Raw genomic sequence first — 20,434 nt, 5'->3', positions numbered from 1 at the left:
TCTGAGCTGGAACCTGTTGCTTGGCAGTGCTTCCCCCCACCCACCTCCCCACCCACGCTGACGTCACCGCCGCCCCGCCTCCCGCCGAGCCACACACCTGCTGGCTACGCTCACCTGCCGCTGGCCTCGGCCACGCCCCCTGCCGGCCAGGCCGTTTTAACCCCTTCCGCGCCTGCGCCTCCGAGCTCTTCTCATCGCCCTTGCACCGACCGCTTCTCCAGCCACGCAGATTCCGGAAAGGGGCAGCTTGAGCTTCTGGGAGGGGGGGGGGGGTCCCGAAAAAAGAGAAGCGTGTAAAGTCACGTCGGACACAGAGCTGGGGTAGAGATGAGTTTATTCTGAACAGAACGAACTGGGGAAACAGGGAAGCCTGGCGTCTATTTGTACCTGCCCAAGGCTGAGGGCCAAAGAATTGAAGCCTTTGAACTCTGGTGCTGGAGAAGACTCCTGCTAGTCCCTTGGACTGCAACGCGATCAAACCGGTCAGTCCTAGAGGAGGTCAACCCTGACTGCTCTTTAGAAGGCCAGATCCTGAAGCTAAAACTCAAATACTTTGGCCACCTAATGAGAAGGAAAGACTCACTGGAGAAGAGCCTCATGCTGGGAAAGATTGAGGGCAATAGAAGAACGGGACGACAGAGAATGAGGTGGCTGGATGGAGTCATTGAAGCAGTAGGCGTGAGCTTAGATGGACTCCAGAAGATGGTAGAGGACAGGAAGGCCTGGAGGAACATTGTCCATAGGGTCGCGATGGGTCGGACACGACTTCGCAACTAACAACAACAAGGTGGATGGCATCCAGTCAGTTCAAACCTGGGCTTCCTGCCAGTGCAGGTGACAATGGGTGTAGATCCTGGCTTCCCACCAGGCTGACCATGCCTGGGGCTGTCAACAGCTTAAGTCATTAGGCTTAACCTGAGTGAGCAGTCATCGCCCGGAGCTGTCCAGCCCCTCTGCTGATCTGCACCATCAGCCTCCTGCTGTGCTGTCCTTTGTGTATGCTGGGAGGCATACACTGCAAAGAGAACTTGGGTGTAAGTTTGATGGGTCCCCTGAAAGTGCCGGTGGATGGGTTCACCGTAGCTGTTTTGTTGTTGTTGTTGTTTTCCAATCGGGGATTAGTGACTCCAGAAAAAGGTGCCGGAACTCACACATGTCATACAACCCGCCTTGCCTACCCTACAAGGTTCCATCCAAAAAAAGGTGCCGGAACTCCGTTCTGAGCGTTCTATGAGAAAAAAAGCCCTGAGTGACTCGGATAAATCGCCCCATAGCCCGGCTGGCTTCCAAAACTATGTAAATGAAGGTAGTCCTCGACTTACAACAGTGATGTCGTGACCGTTCAAAGTGACCACGCCACTGAAAAAAGTGACTTAATGACCATTTTTCACACTTACTGACCGTTGCAGCATCCCCAGGGTCACCTGATCAAAATTCAGAGGCTTGGCAAAAGACTCGTATTTATGACCGTGGCAGTGTCCCCGGGGGTTTCATGCCATCCCCTTTTGCGACCTTCTGACGAGCAAAGTCAATGGGGAAGCCAGATTCACTTTAACAGCCGTGTTGCCAAGGTAACAACTGCAAGGATTCACTAAACAACTGAAAGGGCTGAAAGGTCGTAACATGGGGCAAAACTCACACTTAACAAATGTCTCACTTAGCAACAGAAACGTTGGGCTCAGCCGTGGCTTCAAGCCCAGGATTACCTGTACTCAGATTATAAACTAGGAGAAGACATTGTGTGATGCAGGGATGCAGTTGGTGAGCGGCTGTTGTCGCCCCCAAACTCAACTTGCACGATGGTTTCTGAAGCAAACTATGATTGATTGGGGTCATACATTAAATGGTAAACTATGGTTTGCAGACATGGGTAGGCAGGCTGTGTTGCTTTCTAGGACTCTGCAATGAAAATGCTCAGCAGAGAAAGTGGGAGGGAGAGAGATTATTTAGCACAAGCAGCTAGCTGCCCTGTTACAGGCAGTCCTTGACTTACAACAGTTCATTTAATGACTATTTAAAGTTACAACGGGACTGAAAAAAACCGCCTTATGACTGTTTTTATACTTGAGACTGTTGGATCATCCCCATGGTCATGTGATCAAAATTCAGCCACTTGGGCCACTGGCAAGTTATTTATGACAGTTACAATGACCTGGGATCCTTTGATCACTTCTTGCAAACCTCTGACAAGCAAAGTCGATAGGAAAGCCAGATTCACTTAAGAACCATGTTACTAACTTAACTGCAGTGATTGCTCTCTTAACAACTGTGGCAAGAAAGATTGTAAAACAAGACAAAACTCACTTAACAGCTGTCTTGCTTAGCAGTGGGAAATTTTGGGCGGAAGTGTGATTGTGTGGTGAAGACAGATAACAGCCCTGTTAATATCACCTAGGCTTGCTGGAGAAGACTCCTGCGAGTCCCTTGGACTGCAAGGCGATCAAACCGGTCAGTCCTAGAGGAGATCAACCCTGACTGCTCTTTAGAAGGCCAGATCCTGAAGCTAAAACTCAAATACTTTGGCCACCTAATGAGAAGGAAGGACTCACTGGAGAAGAGCCTAATGCTGGGAAAGATTGAGGGCAATAGAAGAAGGGGACGACAGAGAATGAGGTGGCTGGATGGAGTCACTGAAGCAGTAGGCGTGAGCTTAAATGGACTCCAGAAGATGGTAGAGGTCAGGAAGGCCTGGAGGAACATTGTCCATAGGGTCGCGATGGGTCGGACACGACTTCGCAACTAACAACAACAACAACAACAACAACAACAACAACAACAACAACAACAACAACAGGCTTGCTTAGGACATGAATAAATGTCAGGGAATTTCCAGAAATAAACAGAAGTTACCTTCATCCTGAATTTTTGCACCGAAGGAAGGCATTCGACAACTGACAAAGTCTTCCCTTCTGGTCCACATACAAATATACAGGTGGTCCTCGACTTACAACAGTTCATTTAGTGGCCGTTCAAAGTTACAACAGCCCTGAAAAAAGTGACTTAGGACTGTCTTTCATAGTTGCAACTTTTGCAGCATCCTGTGATCAACCTTCAGATGCTTGGCAACTGGTTCATACCTATGACTGTTAACCGTGTCCCACGGTCATGTGATCCCCTTTTGCGACCTTCCGGCAAGCAAAGTCAAGGGGGAAGCCAGATTCACTTAACAACCGGGTTACTAACTTGTCAGCTGCAGCCATTCACTGAACAAGTGAGGCAAGAAAGGTTTGCAAAGTGGGGCAAAACCCGCTTAACAAGTGTCTCACTTAACAACGGAAATTTTGGGCTCAATTGTGGTCGTAAGCCGAGGACTACCTGTACAGAGAGTGGAGGACTTTGCCCAGGAGTTTTCAACCTACTCCGAATCCTATTTTCTTCTGAAAAACAGTTACAGCATATCCGGACTGTATATTAACTGCATTTTCACCCAAACCTTGTGATGTAACTTAGCTAGAAAATGTTGTAACTGAGTGACTTGTCAAAAAACAACAACACCCTAAAGCAGGCATCTGAAACAACCCCAGGACTGTTACTAAGAAAACAACATGGTCTAGTAGTCCTTGTTTTCTCTAGACTGGCCACATTCCTGCAACCGTTCTTCCAATGTTTTTGTCTTCAGACTCCTAGTTATCTTAGTTCAGACATGTCAAACACAAGGCCCGGGGGCTGGATCCGGCCCGTGAAGTGGTTTCATGTGGCCCGCGAAGCCATCCTGGAAACAGTGAGGGAACGGCCCCCACTGCCTTGGCCCTGGCCCAGAGACCCTCCTTCTGCCAGAGACCCTCAGATCTTTCCCACTCCTGCCCAGGCCCCCATAGGCACCCTTGATGCGAATGATGTAGAGCTGGCCACGCCCACCCAGTAGGCCATACGCACTCTAGCCACGCCCACCCACCCAGTAGGCCACGCCCACCCAGGCCACACCCACCCGCCCCCCTGAGGGCAACTGCAATGCTGATGCGGCCATCAATGAAATTGAGTTTGACACCCCTGTCTTAGTTGCTCCTCTTTGCTCTTTTCCCAAAGTCTCAGCATCTTTTTTTTGTAATGTGGTGATCAAAATCGGATGCTCTCGCACTCCTTACCTGGGACTCCTTCACCTTCCCACTTAACGACCCACATCTTGGGGTTACAACAACTGGGGCTGCCTGGATTGCTGTTGCTAAGCAATGTGGTCACACGATCGCTTAGCAGTGGCCATCCCTGTCTCCATCACTATCGTAACTCAAGGACTACCTGTGTTTTTGTTATAAACTTTGTCATAACTCCACGAAGATCTGAGTCTCTGCCACAGCTTTGTCTCCTGCTTTGTATCTTCAGGATAACCATGAGACGGAGATAGACTGAGCTTGTTATGGTGGACAAATGGGAGTTTCAAAACTGGGACTGGAAAATTCATGGTGAAGCAGTGTGATCATTAAGCGAGACATCGTATGACCGCATCTAATTTTCTATGACCTTTCTTGCCATGGTCGTTAAGTGAATCACTGCAGTCAAATGACACATCACACGATGGTGTCTTGCAACCTTCCACTCCGGCTGCCCCATTTTTGTCAGAAGCTACCTGGGAAGGTTGCAAGTGGCATAAATGCAAAACAATTGCACAATCACATGACTGCAGGGATTCTGTGACAGTCTTAAGTGTCAGGATCTGCATAAGACACTTTTTTTCAGCACTGTCACAACTTACAACAGTCTCTAAAGGCTCTAAGTGGCCATAAGTCAAGGATGTCAAGTTCGAAGTGTGTTGCTCCTGGTCTGACAATTACTGCTTCTCAGCTTGCCAACGAACTTGGGGGAAGGAAAAGGGATTGGAATGCAGACTTCAAAAGATCAAGAAAGCAGACCGTGAGACCCAAGGACAATTCACCAGGTGTCTGGCCAGATCCAGAGACACTTTCTCATAACAATATCTTTCCACCTAATTGGGCAAGAAGGAGGAGGGGGAATTCTATACTTTTACTATATGGGATTGGGTGGTTTTTTTTGGCAAAGCTGGTTTTGCTTGCATGTGTGCCAAAATGATGTACTCAATAAAGTTTTACATTAAGAGTTCGGAAAGATTCAAAGGTGTTTACTTGGTTGGGTTCGTCAATTGGAACCCTGACAAAGGATCTGTATAGGAACTGCCCTGGATGCCAGTGTGTTTTTGGATGCTAATCAAGGTGTTGTTGATCATTTTTTAGAGTCCAAGATAGCTTGGGGCCCGGACATCTACAGGAGGGCTTTTCAACCTTTTCACCCATTATACCACTTTTAGGATATGGCAACATCCGAGTACCACCAGTCGCCTAGCAAGGTGTCAAAACCCTGATGACCAAAAAAAAAAAGGAAAAAAGTGATGAAGTACAGGTAGTCCTCGACTTACAACAGTTCGCTTAGTGACTGTTCGAAGTTACAACGGCACTGAAAAAAGTGCCCCCCCAAGCCACAGCCGAGCAAGACACCTGCCTGCCCATCTGGCGGCGCTCTTCCTCCTGTCCGAGGTTTTCATTGTTGTGAGCATTTCTGTTGAGGATTGGTAGTGGGGGCGGAAGGGGGTGTGTTTGGTTTTTATTCCCCCCCCCCATCTGCTGGGTGGTTGCAGCAGGTTTTGGTCACTTCACATGACCTTGGGACATTGTGATCGCCATAAATATAAATCAGTTGCCAAGCATCTGAATGTAAATCACAAGACCCTGGAGATGCTACATCATTCCAGCTGATTGGCGCTTTTTCTGGGCTCAGAAGCTCCAGGATCAGTGCCGAGGGCTTCCGCTGAGCCCTGACAGCCCTGCAGCTCCAGCCATCTCTCTCTCTGGCTTGTGTGGTGCTGCCACCGGTTCAGCTCATATCCCTCCCCCGCTACCACTTTTCTAGGAGGGTTGCATACCACCTGCCAGGTGCCAATGTACCACAGGCGGTACCCGTACCACTGGTTGGAAAGCCCTGATCTAGAGACCATAGATGAGGAATCTCCGGGTGGGACTACCCCCGTCACCAGCGACGGGAACCATCTTCTCACAAACATTTAGGAAGCCTTTGGAAACAGGAGTCCTTCAAGGATGCGAGAGCTTGCAATGAATCTGGCTACTTCAACGACAGAAGTTATACTTTCCATGATTGCAATAGTGTTGCGTTGATTGTATATTGATATACCGCATTTTAAAATCACATCAATATATAATACAAAGTTAAAAGAGAATTAAAAGATTAAATTATCCCTGAAAATAAAACCCCAGTTAAAATTCTCAGCCTGGGTCAGAGAGCTCAAAGAGCCAAGTCTTCAGGTCCCGGCGGAATGAGCGTAGGTCAGAGGCAGTCCTGAGCTCCACGGGCAGCTGGTTCCAGAGGGCAGGCGCACCCACAGAAAAGGCCCTCCCCCTGGGTGTTATCCGCCGGCAATCTTTTACCGGCGGCACCCTGAGAAGACCCTCCCTGTGTGAGCGCACTGGACAAAGGGAACGTGATGCTGGCAGCAGGTGTTCCCTCAAATATCCCGGACCCAAGCCATTTAGGGCTTTATAGGTCATCACCAGCACTTTGAATCTCACCCGGAGAGCAACCGGAAGCCAATGCAGCTCACGGAGTAGAGGTGTTACATGGGAGTATCGGGAGACCCCCATCACAACTCGCGCGGCCGCATTCTGCACCAGTCAAGCTATTCTCCAAAGCACCTGAAAGCAGGACAAGAAGCAACGGATGGAAACTAGTCAAGGAGAGAAGCAACCTAGAACTAAGGAGAAACTTCCTGACAGTTAGAACAATTAACCAGTGGAACAACCTGACTCCAGAAGTTGTGAATGCTCCAACACTGGAGGTTTTTAAGAAGAGACTGGACAGCCATTTGCCTGAAATGGTATAGGGTTTCCTGCCTGAGCAGGGGGTTGGACTAGATGACCTCCAAGGTCCCTTCCAACTTTATATTATTATTATTATTATTATTATTATTATTATTATTATTATTATTATTATTATTATTATTATTATTATTATAGTTGTAGTCTCCGGATGGTCCTCAAGGGCAGCCCCATGTAGAGAGCGTTGCAGTAGTCTAGACGAGAGGTCACGAGCGCGTGAGTGACCGTGCATAAATCATCCCGAAGCAGCACCAAAACATCCCTTATCAATCAGTGGGGATTATGAGAGCTGATTTCCAACTTCCCCTTACAGATTAAAGTGGAGGCTTGGTGGGTTAAGGATGTGCTCTGCAAGTGAGCACTAATTTTCTTTTCCTGAATCATTGCATCATCCCCGAGGGGGCCATGTCTGCTTCTGCTTCCACCCTCTGCCAGACGTTTTTACTGCACAAGGAAATACATCTACTTGTTTTAAGAACACCCAGCCCTATTCAGTCTCCCGATCACAATTCGTCCACCCTGAAACGCTAGTTCCAGTTGCCTGTTGTGTTGGACTTCGACTCCCATCAGCCTCAGCTGCTAGCCCTATAACTTTTTATTTTCCATTTGCCTGTTTTTCTCTCCCCTTGATGCTTTGTAGGGAAAAAATGTCTCCTCTCTTTTAACCTTCTTCCTTTATTTACTTGGGCGGGAGGGGGGAAAAAAGTTACCAGCCCACCGTTCCTGGTTTCCTTCCGACTGAGACGTTTTCTCCATCAGCAATGTTTGAAAGAATAGAGGACCTCTTTACAGAAGTGTTATACAAGGGACGCGGTGGCTCAGTGGGTTAGGACGCTGAGCTTGTCGATCAGAAGGTTGGCAGTTTGGCGGGTCGAATCCCGAGTGCCGTGTAACAGAGTGAGCGCCTGTTACTCGTCCCAGCTTCTGCCAACCTAGCAGTTCGAAAGCACGTAAAAATGCAAGTAGAAAAATAGGGACCACTACGGTGGGAAGGTAACAGCGTTCCGTGCGCCTTTGGCGTCTAGTCATGCCGGCCACATGACCACGGAGACGTCCTCGGACAAGCGCTGGCTCTTCGGCTTTGAAACAGAGATGAGCACCGGCCCCGAGTCGGAAACGACTAGCACGCATGTGCGGGGGAACCTTTACCTTTTCATACAAGTGAGAGGCAGTCAGGCCTGAAGAACTAAGGAGCTGCCTATTTTCACAAAATAAAACAGATGCTTTCATGCAGTTCTGGATGGTTAGTCAGCCACGCCTTCTTCTTCGTCACTCTATTCTAGCAGTTCCCATACCCAAACTTCCTCCAGTTTAAACAGGTAGCTACAATCTACAAAGGCACCAATGGCTTGAGACCAGTTTACCGGCAAAATTAATGACAATCTGGGGTGGCCAAATCCTTTTTTGTGACCTCTGCCCCCTGGGAGTCACAACTGCTGAATACGGGAGTTGCTATTTTGTATACCTCAAGGCAAGACTTTTCAACCTTTTCACCCATTGTACCACTTTGAGGATATGGCAACATCCGAGTACCACCAGTTGCCTGGCAAGGTGTCAAAAACTTGATGACCCCCCCCCCACAAAAAAGGAAAAAAGTGATGAAGTACAGGTAGTCCTCAACTTACAACAGTTTGCTTAGTGACTATTCGAAGTTACAATGGCACTGAAAAAAGTGCCCCCCAAGCCATAGCCAAGCAAGACACCTGCCTGCCCGCCTGACGGCGCTCTTCCTCCTGTCCGAGGTTTTCATTGTTGTGAGCATTTCTGTTGAGGATTGGCAGCGAGGGTGGGGGGTATTTGGTTTTTATACCCCCCCCCCGTCTGCTGGGTGGCTGCAGCAGGTTTTGGTCACTTCACATGAACCTGGGACACTGTGACTGTCATAAATATGAATCAGTTGCCAAGCATCCGAATGTAAATCACAAGACCCTGGAGATGCTGCAACATTCCAGCTGATCGCCACTTTTGGGCTCAGCAGAAGCGCCAGGATCAATGCTGAGGTCCAGCTAGAGCCTGGCGCTGATCCTGGTGCTTTCACTGAGCCCTGACAGCCCTGCAGCTTCAGCCGTCTCTCGCTCAGGCTTGTGCGGTGCTGCCATCGGTTCAGCTCATTCCCCTCCCCTGCTACCACTTTTCTAGGATGGTCACGTACCACCTGCCAGATGGCAATGTACCACAGGTGGTACCCGTACCACTGGTTGAAAAGCCCTGCCTCAAGGAACAAACACATTGAACAAAATATAGAATACTTCTTGCTGCTCAAGGAAAAATCCCAAGCTTCACCCATCTGTCTCTGCTCTCTGAGATTAATCCAGGTGGCCTGAAAAGTTGTGCAGTCAATAAGTAGCTTGTTAGTCCTTGTCACAGGTCTGAGGCTATAAAATTGTAAGCCTTTTTTTTGGACAATAGGAAATGCAGTGGGTCACCATGCGACCCTTTTTTTTGTGGCAGCAAAATGAACGCGGTGGTCCAACTGAACGTGTCGATTGTTAAAGCAAACCCATTGTTCACTGTGTTTTGCCGGTAACCAGAAGTCAACGCCTGTTTCCGGCAAAACAAAGCCAATTGCAGTCACGTGTCTGTGGAGCTCTGCAAATGGATGTAAATATGGGCTGGGAAATATGTAAATATGGGCTGGTTGCCAAGTGCCCAAAATGCAGTCATGTGACTGAGTGGGGCAGACATCAGAACCAGATTTTAAGTACCTTTTTTAGGGGGAGGTCCATTGTATCTTTGAATGCTCGCTAAGCGACCTGTCAAAAATTGAGGACTACTTGTAAAGGGCTAGCTGTATCATTGAGCGGAAAGCAGTGGCTTATTAGTGCAAGTGTTAATAAGGGCAGCAGAGAATTATTTAAATCGCTCATTTAACACTTAAATCGCTCATTTAACAGGGGTCCCCAACCCCTGGCCTGTGGACAGGCACCGGGCTGCAGCCTGCCAGAAACTGGGCCGCAGAAAGAACCTCTCTCCACGGAACCGGTCCTTGGTTCCCATAGGTTTGGGGGATGCTGATTTAAAGCACTGTTCACTTTAAGCACAGGAAGAGATAGGAACGTTTAGGGGGATCATATATCTGATGCCAAAGGGATTTGATTAGCTCTGAGTCTTGTGGATCTGGAGATCTGATTTATTTCTTGTCCTCAGCAGCCAAATGAAATATGCTGGGGCAGATGTGGGAATTAGGAAGAAAGAATGCAGGTTGCAGGCATTTCCTTGACCGAGGAATGGAGAACAAAGCGATTAAATAAGGTTCAAGCTGATGCAGTTACCTTTCATCATATCAAAATCCACCAGGTTGCCAACCTTTATTGGTTTTATACGGTGCGAGAAAATGACATTATAAAACCCCCAAGTTATGAAACCCATACAAAAAGAGACTGAGATAAGGCTGGCCCTCAAAACCGAGTCAAACCTCTTTTGCTGGGGTTGAACAGGGAGAAAAGAACTAAAAAAAAAAAAAAGGAAAAAAATATCCCACCTCAAAGAGAAAACAGACAAGCCACTGCTCCAACTCAAAAGTGAAACTTGATCCAAAATGAACTTGCCCCAGAGGAGAAGGGAAACTACGGACATGGGCCCTTCCAGTCACAACACACATTCACACATAAACACAAGTACACTAGGTGATGGCAAAAAGGCCTTTCAAGTTGATCCTTGGTTTCTAAACTCGAAAGCCTTCCCAGGATGTGTTGATGCACAAAACTCCCCACGCACATCCTGGCTGCAATGGAATTTGGACACCTTTCTTGCTTCTCCGCTCAGGAAGGGGGGAAAAAAAAAGCATTCCCAAGCCTTTGGTGGAGGCTGTTTTTTTTTGGCCCAGAAAGCTGGAGAGAGCTCCCAATTTCTTGCATTTGCTGGCTGCCTCCAGATAGAGCAGTGGTCTTCAAACTTGGCCGCTTTTATGACTCGTGGACTTCAGCTCCTAGAATTCCTCAGCCAGCATGCATGCAAGTTTGAAGACCCCTGAGATAGAGGAAATAGAGGCACGGAATGGGACAACTCGCCTCAGCCCATTCGCCACGGCCAATTAGCTGCAGGACAATTCCAGCAATTCAATTTACTTAGTGGAAAATAATTTTAAAAATAAGTTTAATTTTGGCCATTTACATTTTGTCATCCTTTCTTTCATGATTCTAGGGGACTATTGGTGGGACTCTTGTCCCGCGGCAGGTTGTTCTGCGGTGAGTTGACCGCGGCGAAATGGCCATGGCGAGTTGTCGTAGACCAGGGGGTCTTCAAACTTGGCCCTTTTACGACTTGTGGACTTCAACTCCCAGAATTCCTTACCCAGCGTGCCTGGCTGAGGAATTCTGGGAATTGAAGTCCACAAGTCGTAAAAGCGACCAAGTTTGAAGATCCCTGTCGTAGACCCACAGAGGCAGGTGTCAAAAGATCTGGCTGGGTCACATAAAAAGGTTAGTGAGCTGAGGGAAGAGAGAAAAGGGCAAAACGGCACCGGCCTCAGATTCACTTCAAAATAAAATCTATTGGAAGAAGACACCCCCACCCCTCCCTCTTCTCTGGTCTCCCCCGGATGTTTCTCCATCAGAACATTAAGAGTCAGATTTTGTGCGTGCATCAGTTGTGAGGAAAACCTTCAGGCGCACAGTTCTCCTGGGCCAAGCATTGTCTTTTGTGGCGGAGGTTTCCTTTCCTTTCACACCCGGACACCCCAGCCCACCCATCTCCAGACACGCGTCTTCCGCCTTCTTCTCTCCTTCCGCCAACGTGGCATTTCTTAAGGCAAATTCCTCTTGGAGCAGAGCAGCTTCGGTGTTCCAAACGCGAAGCCGAGCGGAAGTCCACGGTGGGTGGAAGAAAGGGGGAAGTCAGGGGTGGGGCTGGGAGAAGGAGAAGCGATTCCACATGCAGAGGGGCAACGGACCCCCGCTTAAGCCTGGGAGGCAGGAAAGCTGCTGCTGTCCGGCAACACATCCTGGTGAGCCTCCAGACGAGCCAGGCGGCTCTGTTCCAGGGCAATCGCTTCCGCCGAATGTTTGCATTTCTCCGAACCACACTGGCAGGTGAAATATTTGCTTTTGATGTCCCAGAAACGGTCCCCGTAGTCAAATCTGCAGCCCAGGTTACACGGGGGAGGAGGGAGGGAGGGAGAGAGAGAGAGAGAGAAACAACAACATAAAGATGACTTAGTTCAGCCTGAAAACCTGAATGATCCAGCTTTTTTAAAACCCCAAAGTGTTCAGGGACAAAAATATCTCACGGGTCATGTCTCCTGCCTCTCTTGTACGAACGGACGGACTCTCGTCAGCCTTCCCAGGCAGAACCAGACAGGATACACAACCGGAGGAGCTAAATTCTACTTTATTGTAACCCCATCTTAACAGAATCTGGCAGGTCTGAAAATATAAATCTCCCGCTGTCTGATAAGTTAAGGGAGGGCTTTTTTCCCCCCCTTAGGTTTCTTTCTCTGCTTGTCAGGACCCACCCCAAACCACGTCTTAGGAAAACAAAAACTCTTGGAGTCAGTTCTAGTCCAAAAGGAATTTTTACTAGGACATGCTTGGTTGTGGAAATACAAGACAGGACTTGGTATTGTTTTACGAATTGAAACTTTATAAAGAGTTCCCGGTTCAACCCCCCTTCCCTCAACCCCATTTGGTCAGCCCCCCCCCATCATTTTACTTCGTGTCATCCCTTTCGTGGGAAAAAAGGAACTTTGGATCTTTTACGGTTATTGCCTTCTTCCTTTACAGATTCAAATGGAGACACAGGCCAGATGCCTTCTTCCCTAACCCTCCCCTTTGTTCCCCCAGTTCAAAAGGTTTCCCTTGGGTCTTTGAAATAACCTAAGGCAGGCTGAATCCACATCCGTTCCTCCTTCCTCGGGAGATGGCAGAATCCATGGGGGGGGGGAAATAATGTTTTAAACATACATTTATGGATGTGATATAAATGGATTCTGACACTGCCTGTTATGCGGCTCTGGGCTCCCTCTACCCCCCAAGATAATACGCCTTTTATCTGATCGTTCCATAGGCAGCATCTCCTCTCCTCTTTAAAGGTCATTCCCATATACTATTCTCTTCGGTCCACTTTTCCGAGCACCCTTCCCCCCAGTGAAAGAAGGCAGAAGCTATAAAGGAGTCTTTCAGTTGGGGGTCCCTACCGAGGGGAGGTTCTGAGCCCACGTTCACCTTTGTTCGATTCCTGTTAACGGTGTGAGAATGACCTGTGGAAACAGGAGGAGGAAGAGCCACAGACCAGACAATAATCAGATAAGAGGCAGCCTAGCCTGCAGCAGCAGGAGTGTGGGCGTGGCAAACATTTCATAAGAGTCTCTTCCTGGTGGACGTCCGGTGGCTGCGCGGCGCCGGAGACAGCCTTCCCGGGCTGCCCGCGGCTCAGCTGAGTGATTTTCGCCCGAAACAGCGCCGATCAGCTGTTCGGGCGAATTTGAAGCCCCCTCCTCGGGAGAAGAGGAGGGGGTGAGGCCCCAGGTAGGGGTCGAGTTCTCCGGGGCCGCCTGAGCTTGGAGCTTGGGCGGCTGAAGGATTGAACTCCCCCGTAGCCTGGGTTGCTCCCAGCTGGTCAGCGTCTCTGCTCCGGATCTCTTGGAGCAGAGCCAGGCGTCTGCGACCACCCCTGCCTGAAGGAAGGACTATGGATTAATAAGAGCAGGCAGAGCGGTACAAGAGGAAAAGGTGAAGAGGATTATTTTATTTTACTCTCGAGCTTGATGGACTTTTTAAATCTAAAGTGAAAGTGCGTCACAATTGAAAGTAAAAGATGGCGGCTAAACCTCCCCCTAAAACTCTTCGGAGCGGTGGAACTTCTCCGGTGCAACAATCATCATTGCAGGCGTTGCATCCTCCTGATGTATTGACACCGAAGGACTTACGAGATGCTCTTGAAAAACATGCCCAGGTAATTTTGGAATCAATGGGTGATAAATTTGCACAGATGGAGGAGAAATTGGAGAAATTGGAGGAGAGAATGGAAGAGAGGATGGAACAGAAGTTCAGTGTGATGAAGGTAGACATTTTGTCTTCAGTGCATAAAGTGGCGGAATGTGTGGAAGATTTGGATGAAAAAGTGGAAGATTTGACTCAAAAGAATGCCATATTAGAAGCAAAAGTATTGGAGAATGAAGATTTAAGAGACAAAATGGAAACAGAATTGAGTCTTGCTCAATATTACCAGATGCAGTTTGCTGTTAGAATCAGAGGCTTGAAAGAGAATATTAAGGAAGATTTAAAGCAGCTGGTTTCTGAGGCTCTCGAAGTGGTATTGAATCAGCCAGCATCTGAAATAAGAGGAGGTATGGATAAAGTGTTTCGTGTGAATTCATGGATTGCCAGACAGAGAAAGTTGCCTAGAGATGTGGTGGTTTACTTTGCAAAAAGGGAAATTAGAGATGAAGTTATACAAGCTGCCTATGATGCTAAAGTTGTGATTGCTGATCAAGAAGTCTTGGTTCTAAAAGAAATTCCTCCAAAGATTTTAAGGAGAAGGAAGGATTTTACATTTCTTGTGCAAGAGCTCAAGCAACGAGATATAAGGTTCAGATGGGAGATTCCAGTTGGGTTGATGGTGATGCATGAAGGTAAAAGGTACCGGCTGGTTACTGTGAAGCAAGCGCGTGATTTTTACAATAACGTTTTAAAAGCAACCCCATTAACACTTCTGGAAGCTGCAAAGGGATCTGGAGAAGGAGAACATCAAGAGGCTGAAGCAGAGGAAAACGGTGCTGGAGGAGATCAAGCCATAACTTCTTTGGATGATCCTAGAGAGCAAAGGGTAACGCGTGCTGCTTTAAAACGATCAAAAAAAATAAAAGAACAAGACCAGCAAAAGTCTTTGGTACTTCCACAACGTACTTATAGCCAAGCAGTGGGAGGAGCACGGCCTAAAGAAGATAGTCCTATCAAAGCAGTGCTCCAAGAGCTTTGGGAGGATATGCATGGCAACTAAATTTTTAACCTGGAACGTTAATGGACTAAATTCACCACAGAAGAGGAAGAAAGTTTTTCAATATTTAAAACAATTCAAGATAGATGTTATATGTTTGCAAGAAACGCATATTAGGGTTGTGGATCAAAAGTATTTATTGAACTCAAGGTTGGGTATGCAATTTGTTGCTTCTGCAATGAATAAGAAAAATGGAGTGGTTGTTTATGTTAAAAGTGCCTTAACAGCAGACTTAATTGAAGCAGATAAGCATGGAAGATACGTTATGATAGAGCTGCTGCTAGAAGGTAAAAAGACGCTTTTAGTTGGATTATATGCTCCTAATCAACAACAGGCTGACTTTTTTAGTTTACTTCATACAAAGCTTACCCAGTTGGATTATAAATCTTTTATTTTTATGGGGGACTGGAATGGTGTTTTGGATGTACAGATGGACAAGGCTGGAGCTTTTAAGCGCGTCCCAAGTCATGCTAGACTGCCTAAATCCTTTTTTGAAATGAAGGATGACTTGGAACTGCGAGATATTTGGCGCGAGAGACATTTGCAGGAGAAGGATTATACTTTTTATTCTGACAGACATCAATCTTTTTCTAGGATTGATTTTATTTTGTTGACTAATGATTTTTTTTAAGGACTAAAAAGGTGAAGATTTGTGCAAGAACTATCTCTGATCATAGTCCAGTTTGGCTAGAGATTGATAAGGAGAATAGAGACAGGCGCTCGTGGCGCGTAAATGAGAATTTGTTTAGAAATCAGAGAAATGTGGAAGAATGCAAACAGCGGATGAAGGATTTTTTCGAAATTAATATGAATAAGGGTACCTCTATGGATATGGTTTGGGATGCTAGCAAGGCCTACATGAGAGGGGTGTTGATATATATGAATAATAAACATAGACGTGCTGTGGAAGCTAGGAGGAAAGATCTGGAGAATGAAATAAAGGAAAAAGAAAAGGCTTTGATTTTGAATTCAGAGGATGTGAAGACTAAGGAGGCTATTAAACTGTTAAGAGGACAATTTGATAAATTAATGGCTGACCAAGTGGCAACCAATTTGCGGTTTGCCAGGCATAATACTTTTTGCAACGCTAACAAACCAGGTAGATGGTTAGCTTATAGATTGAGGAAAAAACAAAGGGCTTCTAATATAGACAAAATTGAGTATAAAGGAAGGGTTGTGTTTCAACAGGACCTTATCAAGGGTGCTTTTGTGGATTTTTATTCTAAATTATATGCTAAGGAGAAGATTAATGAAAAAGACATTGATATATATTTGGAGAATGCTAGCATCCCGGTTCTTACGCAAGTACAAAAAGAGGAGATTAATCAATTAATTACAGAAGAAGAAATTTTTACAGCAATTAAGGAATTGAAGGTGGATAAAGCACCAGGCACGGATGGTTTGTCTGCGGCTTACTACAAAAATTTACAACTAGAGATGATGAAACCGTTAAAGGAACTGTTCCAGACAATCCAGAGGGGGGGAAAGGTGCCACCGTCTTGGAGAACAGCTTTTATTTCTTTGATTCCGAAGGAAGACCAAGATGCTACTCAAGTTAAAAATTACAGACCAATATCGCTTTTAAATACAGATTACAAGATATTTGCTAAGGTTTTGGCTAATAGATTGATGAGGGTTCTGCAACAGGTGATTCATGGGGACCAAACGGGGTTTATTAGTGGTAGGCAAATGAAAAATAATGTGAGGCATATAGTTGATGTGTTAGAGTTTTTGGAAAGGAACAACCAGATCCCTGCGGCGCTAATTTTTCTAGATGCTGAAAAAGCTTTTGATCAATTGAATTGGCAATTTTTGATGAAAGTTTTAGATAAAATGGATTTTGGGGAAAATTTTCTACAACCGATTAGGGCATTATATCAAAAACAAACTGCCCGAATCATAGTTAATAATAGTCTGACAGAAGTATGTAATATTGAGAAGGGCACAAGGCAAGGGTGTCCGTTATCGCCCTTGTTATTTGTGTTAACATTAGAGATATTATTGGTTAAAATACGGAATTCGGAAAAAATTAAGGGGATACAAATTAGAGATCAGGATTATAGATTGAGAGCATTTGCAGATGATCTGGTTGTTACAGTGACCCAGCCAGAGAACTCTGTTGTGGACCTCATGGAGATAATAACACAATATGGGAAGGTTTCTGGATTTAAAGTTAATATACAGAAAACTAAAATTTTGGCCAAAAATATGACAGTTTCGCAAAAGGCTCTCTTAGAAGGATTAACTGGATTTGAGATTGTTAAAAGGGTTAAATATTTGGGGGTGCTTTTGTCGCCCTCTAATACAAAGTTATATAAAAATAATTATGAAAAATTGTGGGGGAAAATTCAAAAAGAATTGGAGAGTTGGGGAAAATTGCAATTGTCTTTGTTGGGACGGATTGCAGCAGTGAAAATGAATGTCCTGCCTAAATTTTTATTTTTATTTCAAATGATACCGATTCTTAAGAAAGATTCTAATCTGGAGGAATGGCAGCGAGGTATCAATAAATTTGTTTGGGCAGGGAAAAGGCCACGAGTTTAACTTAAGATTATGCAGGATACTCGTGAGAGAGGTGGTCTCAAAATGCCTAATTTTAAACTATATTATGAAGCTGCTGCATTAGTAGGAATAAGTGATTGGATTAATTTGTCACAAGAGAGATTATTAAATCTTGAGGGCCACGATTTGTTGTTTGGCTGGCATGCATATTTGTTGTATGACAGGAAGGTAGACAATGTGTTTAGAGTGCATATTTTAACACAGGCATTGTTGAGAGTTTGGAAGAAGTATAGACATAAGTTAGACTGCAAGATACCATTGTGGGCAATTCCAAAACACGCAATAGAAAATATACATGCTGGCTTTAAACATGATGTGACTACGTACAAGGAGATCCTAAGCTTGGAAAGAAATGTTTGGTGTTTGAAATCATATAGCCTCTTGCGAGAAGAGAAGGTTGTTCAAAATTGGTTTCAATATACTCAGTTACGGGCCAGGTGGAAAGAAGACCAGAAAAATGGATTTACAATGACTGATGAAAACTTGATAAAGCAAATCAGAAATCAGGGACCAGCACATATTAAACGGATATATCTTGCGTTGATAGAGATTGATTCAGAAACAGAACTTGTTAAGGATTGTATGATAAAATGGGCCCAAAACATCCAGGAAGTTATTACAATGGACACATGGGAAAAGATTTGGGTGAGGAATGTAAAATTTACACAAGCTCAAAATCTAAGAGAGAATTTTTACAAAATGTTTTATAGATGGCATTTAGATCCTAAAAAGCTTGCAAGTATGTATCCGAATTATCAGCCTAAATGTTGGAGGTGCAGTGATGAAGACGCAACATATTTTCACATATGGTGGACTTGTAAAAAGGTTAAGGCCTTTTGGATAAAAGTCTGGTGGAACATGCAGAAGATTTTTAAACAGAGGATAAAGTTTTGTCCGCAACTTTTTTTGTTGGGAATAATTGCAGATGTTACAGTTGTGGACACTAAGTTGATGTTGAATTTAATTACGGCAGCAAGACTTTTGATAGGTCAGTACTGGAAGAAAGAGGAACTGCCGACCATAGAAGAGTGGACTTTAAAGGTTTCCGACCTGGCTGAGATGGCGAAGATTTCGGCCTATTTGAAAGATCACTCGCAAGAACGCTATATTATGGAATGGAGAAAATGGATTGAGTTTATCCAGAACAAGTATAGGGTTAAGAAGTTTCATGTAGCATCTGAATAAGTCTTCTTTCTTTTCTTCTTTTTCTATTTTTGTTTTTCTATATATATTTAATATATATATATATTATCCTATATAAGCTAGAGAGTGATGGATTTTAGAGTTTATGGATGTTAGTATATGGTTGTTTATGATTGTTTTTTTTTATATACCTTGTATTTAGCTCTGGGAAGTCGGGGGGGGGGAGGGGGGGAGGGGGGAGAGGTAGGGGGGGAGGGAGAAGGGAGGGGGAGGGGGGATTTTTTAAAGGAAAAATTGTATGTTAAAACTTTTTAATAAAAAAAAAAGAGTCTCTTCCTGGTTTCTTGGACTGTAAAGGCAACCGGGGAACGGGGCGGGGGGGGGGGGACTGGATTATCAGACTGGCAAGATTCTGTTGATGATACCTCGGATTAGAATAAAGTAGAATTAGTTCGCATGGACATGGCCTACCATCTTGAGTAGCTCACCATCTTGCAGGTCTGAAAATACCATTCTCCCTCTGTTGCCAAAGACCCGGGTTCTCTGATAGACAGATTTACCGGTAGCACTTAAAAGTGCTAAATGTTGAGAGTCACCATGACGATATTTGCAGAAGAGTGCAGCTCCCCTCAGTGTTCTGAATCTGCAACCACTTCCTGGCTAATTCCTCACAACGATGTCTCTTTACACACACACACACACACACACACACACACACACACTCTTCCCCCTGAGACTGACCCAAGTTCTTCACCAGTCCTGGCCAATTCTTCACAACACACACACACACACACACACACACACACACACACACAAAATTCCCCCTGAGACTGACCCAAGTTCTTCACCAGTCCTGGCCAATTCCTCACAATGATGTCTCTTCACACACACACACACACACACACACACAAAACACACAATTCCCCCTGAGACTGACCCAAGTTCTTCACCAGTCCTGGCCAATTCCTCACAACGATACACACACACACACACACACACACACACTTCCCCCTGAGACTGACCCAAGTTCTTCACCAGTCCTGGCCAATTCCTCACAATGATGTCTCTTTATACACACACACACACACACACACACACAAAACACACAATTCCCCCTGAGACTGACCCAAGTTCTTCACCTGTCCTGGCCAATTCCTCACAACGATACACACACACACACACACACACACACACACAATTCCCCCTGAGACTGACCCAAGTTCTTCACCAGTCCTGGCCAATTCCTCACAACGATGTCTCTTCATACACACACACAAAACACACAATTCCCCCTGAGACTGACCCAAGTTCTTCACCAGTCCTGGCCAATTCCTCACAATGATGTCTCTTCATACACACACACACACACACACACACACACACACACACACAAAACACACAATTCCCCCTGAGACTGACCCAAGTTCTTCACCAGTCCTGGCCAATTCCTCACAACGATACACACCCACACACCCACACCCACACCCCACACCCACAACTCCCCCTGAGACTGACCCAAGTTCTTCACCAGTCTGAATGTCCCGGCTGCTGAAGAAAGCAATGCGGGGGAAGCGCAGGTCCTGGTGCAACATGAAGACTCGTACGGGGATAATATTAGGATCACACAAGTGGTTGATGAAGCGGCTGACATTGCCATAATAACGCGCATCAATGCAGTAAACCTCGCCATCCTGTAAGAGGGAAGACCCAAATTATGATCCGAGCTCTTTGGAACAGTACTAGAATCCCAGGGCTGGAAGAGGTCATCTGGTCCAATTAGATGGCCAGGGCAGGAATTTTTAGGCCATCCCTGGCAGATGGCTGAGGAATTCTGGGAATGGAAGTCCAGCTACCTTAAAGCAGTCAAGGCTGAGAAACATGTGCAATCTGTATAGGATTCACGGGACACGGGGTCTGTACGTGCCATCCATAGTTCTGGGCCACTCTAGGAGGAG

The 20,434-nt window shown here is 45.9% G+C and overlaps 1 protein-coding gene across 1 annotated transcript in view; it reads right to left on the bottom strand.

The window, feature by feature from the left end:
- Positions 1–10,112: 10,112 nt before the first annotated feature.
- The window catches only part of EHMT2 (euchromatic histone lysine methyltransferase 2), a 53,775-nt gene continuing 43,453 nt past the window's right edge, over positions 10,113–20,434 (bottom strand). Inside the window, exons 26-27 of the mRNA XM_081322018.1 lie at positions 19,995–20,170; positions 10,113–11,917 (exon numbers count right to left, since the gene is read on the bottom strand). Coding sequence (XP_081178144.1) covers positions 11,737–11,917; positions 19,995–20,170 — 357 coding nt within the window. The 3' untranslated portion in view covers positions 10,113–11,736. The remainder of the gene's footprint in view (positions 11,918–19,994; positions 20,171–20,434) is intronic.

The sequence above is a fragment of the Vipera berus genome (assembly GCF_964194415.1).
Source record: "Vipera berus genome assembly, chromosome: 2".
Taxonomy (NCBI): domain Eukaryota; kingdom Metazoa; phylum Chordata; class Lepidosauria; order Squamata; family Viperidae; genus Vipera; species Vipera berus.
Note: the sequence above shows the minus strand (reverse complement) of the source record. Positions and strands in the feature narration are given on the sequence as shown.